General features: G+C 38.4%; 1 protein-coding gene across 1 annotated transcript; it reads left to right on the top strand.

Moving 5' to 3' along the window:
• The first annotated feature begins 248 nt into the window (after window positions 1-248).
• On the top strand, window positions 249-9,057 carry LOC140154623 (uncharacterized). Its single transcript, XM_072177190.1, has 4 exons — window positions 249-442; window positions 3,082-3,368; window positions 5,729-5,860; window positions 8,230-9,057. The coding sequence occupies exons 2-4, from the start codon at window positions 3,180-3,182 to the stop codon at window positions 9,055-9,057; spliced, it is 1,149 nt and encodes a 382-aa protein (XP_072033291.1). The 5' UTR covers window positions 249-442; window positions 3,082-3,179.
• Window positions 9,058-9,618: the final 561 nt, after the last annotated feature.

Genomic DNA, 9,618 nt, shown 5'->3' with positions numbered 1-9,618 from the left:
TTCAAAGTTGATTCAATTCCTCACGCATTGTTGAAATGTATATGTTGGATGAACAGCTAAGTAAATAAATACAATAATAAATAAATAAACAGAGTAGAATATAAATAAGTAAACAAGACATATAAATACATACCATAATTAATAAATACATAATGGATTGGATATTATTATATTATAACAACAAACAGAACATGATCAGTTATCGGCGATATCATCAATACACCATGTGCACGGCGATTACGGAGGTCGAATTGTCAGGGAGGTCGACTTTTCCGTAGGTCGAGTTGTCAGGGAGGTCGATGATGACAGGTGATCTTGTTGTTTTGCTATTTGTTAAAATCTAAATCATGGCAGCTGCAGGTGGCCGTGGTAGTCCTCCTATTCCCGTGGCCGGTGGCAGAGAGTTTGACAACCGATGCAAATACACCATGTTCAAACCCAGGTATGTATTCCATTGTCATGATTGTAATTTGTAAAGTACAAATGAAATATGAATTCGTTAAGCTTAAGCCCCCAGCAAGTGTACCATGTTTACTACAAAACACAAACCCATACAAGGATTCATTCTAATCATAAAAGCCTAAATGTAATACAGAGGGTCCAGATACATGATCATGGATTGAATCCATGGGAATAGCTGTGTACATGTACACATAGATTGAATCCATGCTCTAGCTGAAGCAGGGCATGCCATGGACTTTCAAATATTTGGACTATATCCAAACTAGACCTGCCAGCATTATCTTGGTCAGGCTGATGTCACAAAGGGAAAGGAGAAAATGCCTTGTAATTTGTAAAACCAGTGTGTGCATGTGCAGTTCCCCTTCCTCGAGCTGGTTGCTAAGGGGACAATGTTCCCGGATGTCCGACCGAGTGAATGCCTCCCTTCTGACCATGCTGACCCTGGCCTGTTATAAATAACATCACATCATGACATAAATGACAATTGACATCTACTGGCCTGTTTTCATGATTAAACGGTTGTTTAAATGCCCTTGGGCTGCAAGTGGCCCCTCGCGGCCTCAGCTCAGGCATAAATAACCGGTTAGTCATGAAAATATATGAATGAACCCCTAAATAATAGTTTGATCAGCTCGTAATCGGCAACTTTTTAGGGCAAACTACCCTGAGAATGCAATAGTGGTCAAGCTCTATGAGTTTATCTTGGTACGGGCCCTTAAGGCCCCTGTCGTTTAGGCGCCTAGCCCTATCATAAGATTTTGACATTTACCCCCTGGTGCCCAAACCCTTTGACCTATGGGGTTGAAACTAGTGCACACCTCCAAGTCAAGGAGCATCTTTTTACCAAGTATGGAACCTGGAGGGGCTATCATTATACATTTTCCGCTAGAGGTGACAAAAGAATTTTCAGGAGAAAAAGAAGGAGAAGAAGAAGACGACTAAACAGCAGAAATACTATGCCCTGCTGTGCAGGCATATAAACACAGCCAAAAAAGAAAGTCTCCAGTAGTTCCATCCCCATTTAATCAGATTCTGATGAGTTTATGGCAAACTAATTTATATAATAATTGTCTATACACTCTCCTTCGAAGATTGATACCAAATTTGATATCAAAAGTTTAATCATCGTGAGCATGGGAACCTTTCTTTGGAAATTCGTGCAATTTTAAAAATGACATAGGGAGTTGTATCACGCGGCGGGGCTAGCGTGTGTGTCAATAATTACGTCGCCTGAATAGGCCGGCAGGTTAATCGATAAAGCGTGACTGTTTGTGACTGCGGGAATTTCAAATGGGGTATAACATGTCGGGTTGTATGTGTAGCTGTTACACACATTTCGGCGTTGTTGTAAAGTTCTTTACCGGGAGATTTATTGAGTTCAAGTTTTAAACAGTTTGCGCAGACTTCAAAATAAGTAATGAGACAAATTTGTTTCAAACGTTTTCTTGTAAGCATCATCAACATAAAATATAAAATTATCAGCATTCACACAACATTATCTGCAATGACTTCTTTTACGACGTTATAAAAAAGTATTTTTTACATCTACACATCTGCACGCATCTGAGAGGTCTAAATTCATTGTCATTAAAGGTTTACCCATGCATGTAAAAATGCAAATCAAATACCCCGCTCTTTTAATTGTGCGCAGGCAAGCATGGCAAGTGTACAATGATTCCTGTACGGGTTGCTTCGGGCCACATAATACGCTGATACCATGCATTGACTTTTGCGTGGTCAATTCGTAATTTGTCATTTTTAAAATTGCACGAATTTCCAAACAACGGTTCCTTTGCTCACGATGATTAAACTTTTGATATCAAATTTGGTATCAATCTTCGAAGGGAAGTGTATAGAAAGTTATTATATAAATCATTTTGTCATAAACTCATCAGAATCTGATTAAATGGGGATGGAACAACTGGAGACTTTCTTTTTTGGCTGTGTTTATATAAACTTGTACCCAGCCCTCGAATTAAGGACCTGAAGGGGTACAGCAACTTTTTAGGGCTAGTTGATAATTGCCTTGGATTTTCACTGAAAAGGCAAGGCAGCATAGCAGTTTGTAATATTTCAAGAGGGCATCATGGCAACTGTTGCAAATTTGAGAAGGGCACCAAGGCAATTTCTCAAAAGTGAAGAAAACATGTCACACAAATCTAGATAGATGGTTTTATAATGAAGGGGCAGGGCTGGGGCACCATCGGCAACTTCATTAGAGGGCACGGCAAGTGACTGCCTTGGGTAAAGGACATATTTTGAGGGCATTACGGCAGTGGAGATGGGCACCCATGGCAAAATGCCATGGGTGCCGTGGGTTAATTTGAGGGCTGCTTGTACCCCAAAACATGGTATTGCCATCAAAATCAAATTGATTTGACCAAAATTACCAAACTTCGATCAAATACTTTTTTCCAAAATGGCTGCCATTCCAGAGTGTTTTAGCCAGGGCACAGTGGATTTCAGATATGATCAAAAACATCTGTAATTCTGTAAATGTGTTCCCAATGTTTTATGGGAGATTTTGATGCACGTTTTTGGTTCTGTCCAAACCACTGGATCAGTTGACGCAATTCAAACTAAATCAAATTGTTATTTCACTTTTGCACATGTTTACAGATTCAATGGAAAAATCTCCTGCTTTGGTATTGGATCAAACATAATTGATGATAGCGATCTTGATGGTGAGATAGTTGGATTATGTTTTCAAAAAGTTGATGAAGGACGTATCAGACCAGTACTACCTGTTGGTGATTTTTCGTCCGTCAACTGGACAAATGCACCAACAAGAAAAAACAATAGGCGTCACACGGTTCTTCCACTACCAGCAGTGCCTGCACAGATTCCAGCCACATGGGAAAGATTTCGAAATCACAGCTGTTGTCCAAGCTGAATTGCTTCATTTGGTAATTGACAAATATGTGTCTCTTTTGACATTATTAGGCCAAAAAAAAAAGGTTTGTCTTAAAGCTCGCGCGCGCATTTGTAAATTCGTGAGATTTGGAAAAAAAGAATTTATTTTTTATTGCAAAAAAAAAAATTTTTTAGTTTTTCCGGAAAAATTCAGCGAAAATCAGATTTTTTTCTCCAAATACCATGGAAAAAGTCGGGAATAAAAAAAATAAAAAATCGCATTTCGCATTTGTTTTCAAACCACTTGTGAGCTTTGAGACAAACCATTATTTTTTTTGGCCTTACATGTATATAGGCTATAATAGTATAGACTAGGGAGTAAACCAGGTTTTGCTGATGGCATGAAACAAAAAATTTTAAAAGCCAGGTTGGTTCTGACTAGGTCGGGGCACCCCCCCCCTCCATGGCGCTGCCACTGCACCTAGCATAGCAGTGTGAGGAAACATGACACCACTGCTCTGCTACTGCATAGAAGTGCATGGTTAAATTTGAATTTCAGTAATGTCAACGATAAAAACACTGTTAACATGCCAGTCGATTCCACATTTTGTGTTATCTGCACACATCACTTTTGTTCTGAAATCGACTAAGTAATAATGACACACACACAGTTTTAAAACAACATCTTTTGCACAGAATTCAATGGGATTTGAACAGTAAAGTGGCAGTTGAAACTCTGGTGATAACACTTTTACAGTGCATGATGGGAAGTCCTTAATTCATCCTCTGGGTTGGACCAAACCACACACATCCACCAATTTTTCACATTATTATGTTTTGATGAATCCAAGTGTGTGAAAATATTGGATCCAAAACATAATAATGATAAAATTGGATGCTTTACGCCCAATATTTATTGGTCTCGCTATGAGTTTCAAAATATTGGACTCGACTACGTCTCGTCCAATATTTTAAAACTCATAGCTCGTTTGACCAATAAATATGGGCTCAATCGATCCAATTTTATATCACTATGCGACCCTCTTACAATGTATATGTGACCATCCAGCACAACTGAGCCCTGAAGTCGCCAATCATCATTTTTGAGATATTCAACCAAAATATTCTGCTTGAAATTGGCTTTAAAATGATGTATATCATGTCTATAGTACTTGACATTTAAGTAGTGAAAAATCAATAAAACAGTCAATAAATCCTTTGTTTATTGTTAAGTTCAATGGAGCATATATCTCAATAGTGGCACTGGAGACATCCGGGCTCAGTTGTGGTGGATGGTCACATATAGTAACTGTAAGACCCCACTGTGACCCGGGACTGTGACTCTGTACATACATTGTATAGTGCCCTACATTGTAGCTCTGGGGCCTGGATTCTATAACAAGCCATTGAAAAATCTTGGTTGGACCAAACAATTCATGCTCCAGAAAGCTCGATCATCGGGGCCTGAGATTGGAATTCCAGTTTCCTTTCTCACGAAGTAAGGGCTAAGAGTAAAATTGTACAATTGTGTTTGGGAGTGGCCTTCTCTCTTTTCTCTTTTTCCTAGCTATTTTCTTCCATTTCTTGCTTTGTTTATCAAAGCTATCTAGGCCAGCATGCATATATTAGCCTACACTGGCTATTCAGGCTTGTGCATTTGTATGAGCTTGGAACGGTCCATGGTTTTCCGTGGATTAGCATGTGTTCCTCACGGACCAACCTGGGTAAACAAACAAACAAACAAATACAAGATGATTCTGCATTCCATGCTCCCTGGCTTGATTAAATGTTTATGAAGAGCCTCTACATTTGGTAAACATGAAAAGCATTAATTAGTAGACATTTTTCAAGGTCATTCCTACTCTCAACTTTGTCAATAATATTTTTAACCCTAACAGAACTAGGACTCACTAAAGCTCACTATTAAAACCGCTCTGCGTGCACGGATTCCACGGGACTTGATGACGCAATCAGACCAAGTCATATATACCCAGGGAATCGCTGGCGGGCCAACGTCACCTGTGTAGCTACATGCTGGGGATCTTCTGCGTGGCATGCGAGGGGTCCGAGGTTCAATCCGGGGTGCCAAGTGACTTTCTTCTTCATCTTCTCTCCTTTTTCGTTCCTTCTTTCCCTTCCGATAGCCAAAAAACCTCGGGTAGGGTTAGGGTTAAAGGCAGATATCTCAGTTTCTATAATACCGTAACTTACTAACTCAATATCTTCGCTTAGGAATGTCCGATTTCATTGGGGAAAACGGTGTTGGGGAGCAAAATATATTTAAGATATGTAAAACACTCAAAATTGATAATCTGCCTAAAAGTGTCTCTAGATGATATTACCACGTCACAAATATGAATGACAAAGGAATGTCCTATTCTGATGTGCAGTTAATATACATTTATTATTTCAGTTGACTCCTCTAAATGGACAAGCACCAGCCAACTTATTTGAAGGATTGACTATTGATCCTGTTCGAGAATTGCATATACATCATATGGTGCAAATTCATGCTCAGCTGAATGCGAACAACATTTACTTTGGGGTAAGTAGACAAAGTAATTCATTGTAATTCTCTAACCATCCATGATTCAAACATGAGTGAGATCTTTCTTTAAATATGTTGCTCTTAAGGGAAGGGTATGAACGTTTGGACAGTATTTATTGTGGGACATTAGAGCACATCAGACATATCGAATTGCATTCTGAATACGAAGAATGTCCTTCTGATATCAAATAATTTTGATTTTTGAAATTTGCAATGTAATACACATTTTATGACAAATCATTAAAATTGATATTTTTGATATTTAACAGTACTTGAAGTAAACTTTATAAATCTGATGATTTATACTTAAAGTGTATGTAGGTGGGATGAAAACCGACGATCAATTGAAAATTTTGACCTTTTTAGTATTGAAGATATGGATTTTTCCCCAAAACACAAAAAAAAAAATAGGTCTTTTTTGGGAAAAATCCATATCTTCAATATGAAAGGTCAAAATTTTCAATTGATCGTCGGCTTTTCCTCCCAGCTACATACATTTTAAGAATATATCATTAGATTTATAAAATTTATTTTGAGGACTGTTATAAATATCAAAAATTTGAAAAATATCAAATTTTCATAATTTGTCATAAAATTTGTATTATATCGTGAATTTCCAAAAATGAAAATTATTTAATATCAAAAGGACATGCTTCGTATTCAGAATGCAATTCGATACGTCTGAGGTCCTCTCATGTCCCACAAAAAATACTGTCGAAACGCCATAAACGCTCATTCTAGGTCCCTTAAACGGCATTTCTAGTTACACTTGTGTCGGGCTATTACTGCTCTGAGATCCATGCTGTCTGCATCTGGTGCTGCATTTTCTTGTTTAACTCCAATTTTGTTTAACTCCAATTTTGTTTAACTCCATTCTAGCACTCATCCATGTTTTTCCCAAAAATTGGCATGGAGTCATCAATACAGGAAGATGGGGTGTGATGTCTGAACTGATATCCAAACCTTGTTTGTACTTATGTGAATGTCAAAAAATTGGGGATAGTGAACCTTGTTTGAAATTAGTAACATGTAACATCAAACCTCAGGGTTATTGCACATAGCATTCATAGTATGACTTGCAGATTTATATTGGGTTCCAGAATATATTTCTTACAAACATTTTCTGAATGTTTGGAATTTGGCAACTCTTCTAGTAGGGCGCACACAGCTTAAATATTGCTGGCTCTTTCTAAATCTGAGTGCACTTGTGAGTTGCTCCCTCCTAGGAGAGTAGAAATCCACAGAAGACAACTTAGAAATGCCAGTGATCTTGCCCAGCTACCAGTTCCTGATTCCAAATTAAATAAATAAGTTCTGGTACAGATCCAATAGAAATGAAAGTAGTCACTACTCACTAGATATATTTCAGTTCCTATCAGGAACCTTGTTCACTCTGCAATGACTGTGGTGTTTATGTCGGCAGTCCTTGGCTGTGATGGTGTTGCCACTTTTGTAGTTTGCCGTTTTGAGATGATCTGGTCATAGATTCTGTCCAATTTGTATGCCCCCTCGTCCTTGTTCATAGTGTTTTTGCCCCTGCTCCTGATCCAGATGGCTCTTTTAGCCAACGTGTGGTTTTGTCAGAACTTATTTATTTAATTTGACTTTGAACGATCCTGATGAATCTCATCAATTAAGTTCCTGATTCCATCTGTCCTCTCCTGCTAAGACATGGATCACATACAGCCCTCCTTAGCTGTCTTTTATCTTTGATTTATTCTGCATGTTTTGTCTTGATTTTGTTTTTTGTATGTATTTTGCCTGTTTTGCATCCTGTGTAATGCAATGCGACTTTCAGACTTTGATGTTAATAGTCTGTAATAAAATTAAAATCATATTCATAACCTCATTAATATACGTGAAGCCTGTAATCCAATCAAAAGAAATTGATTTCCTGACCGCGCACTAATTGCGAGGTCATTAATAACTCACAATGACTCCGGACGCGCAACAATGACTTCTGCGCGCACGTGCGTGTATAAGCTACGCGTTATGGCAATGCACACGCCTACGCGATGCCGTCGCGCTTCTGTGATTGGAAGCTCTTGTTGTCGGCGCGAATGTTATATCGCCTGGTTGATTTTTTTGTAGGGTAGGTTACAACAATGATTAAAACTGGTTATATTTAACAGCATTTTATGGCATAAAATAACATAAAATGCCATTTTGATTTGTTCAAAATATTAGATACGACAAAATTGTAGGGTTTTGTTTTGGACCTCAGCCCAAAACAAAACCCTCCGATTTCACACAATGACCTCAAAATAGATGGTGCGCAGTTATTATTGTCTCATTAAAGCTGTAGTATTGATGCAATATCAGATAACTATTTACTACTAATGAAGCAAACTTCCTGTTCTTTGCAGGATTTTTCAGGCTTTGTGGAAGACATGATCGATGGGTTTACAGATAATGCTGTTGGTACAAGAGATGCACTGAGAGCTCTATTTCCGGTACTTGTCCCTTCCAACCAAAACACAAAGAAAGGAATTAAGATCTCCCCTGCAAACTCTAAAGAAAACAGGACAATATGTGATGGTGTGTTACATGCTTTGGTCTATGGAAGACATACTGATCTTCCAGAGATCAGAAATAGGGTACCAGGACGCCAAAGCCGCCTTAGGCATAGAGTGCTGCTGCCTAAAAAAATAGGTAACCGTTCAAGGTCAGGTTCATCAGGCTCATCAGGCTCAAGGTCACCTTCACCAGTTAATAACATACGTCTATCTTCACGATATACAAACAACGTTGCACCCATCCCAACAGTGAATGATATGGTAGCGAACCCAAATGACTTTGAATTAAGAGCAGGTGACCTGCATGAGTTTGTTGAATCACATGCCCCAGGTGCAGTTACATTCCAGGTCACCACAGATGACAACAGCCATCAATCAATGAAAATTCAGTTGGTTATAGAAGTATCATCTAGGATAGAAGAGGGTGGTTTATCTACTGTCGAGGAACATCTTGCATTTGGAACGGAACAAAACTTTCAGCAGTGTTTAGCTGCCCTCTCAGAAGGCCAGCAACAAATATATGGACTTCTTGTAGTGCCGAATGGAATGAAAATGATCAAGGTGGAGGAGAGTAATGGGACGTATGAAGTATGTGAAACCGACTTGGTTACATGGGGCAGTCAAGAAATTATTGGCATTTTGCAGTTGATTAGTGATATTCTTGAACAAGATTTCTAAAATATTATCTAACATTACAGACTTCTATGTGATGCCACCATCTTCTTTTTTTTCTGAACTCCACATAATACGAGGGGGTATCAAAAAGTTTTTGAAATCGCCCAGAAGTGAAACAGCTATATCAATGAAATTTTGTCAGTGCAATCACTGGTCCTTATGTACACTATGGTTCAAAAATGGTTCCATAAGTATGTTTACTTTTTTTACAGGCGACGCTAGATGCTAATAACCTGCTGCCCCAGTTACTGTGCATAAACTGCAAGATTGAGAAAATTGAGGCAAGCAGCGTTATTAAGATCCTGCTTTTGAAGGGTTGCAGTGCCTAGAAAATCGATGATGAAATGAAACTTATCTTCGGTAGTGATTGTGATATGTCACTGTTGCTTTTTGGAAAAGGAATTTTTATTTCATCACAGATTTTCTGGGCACTGTAACCCTTAAAATGGAACTTAATCATGCTACATGAATCAATTGTCTCCATTTTGCTGGTTATGCAGTTACATAGGCAGGTATTGACATCTACCGCCTGTAAAAAAAGTAAACATACTTATGAGACCATTT

The sequence above is a fragment of the Amphiura filiformis genome, chromosome 6, assembly GCF_039555335.1.
Source record: "Amphiura filiformis chromosome 6, Afil_fr2py, whole genome shotgun sequence".
NCBI lineage: Eukaryota > Metazoa > Echinodermata > Ophiuroidea > Amphilepidida > Amphiuridae > Amphiura > Amphiura filiformis.
The sequence above is the reverse complement of the archived record's forward strand: the minus strand, read 5'-3'. Positions and strand labels throughout refer to the sequence as shown.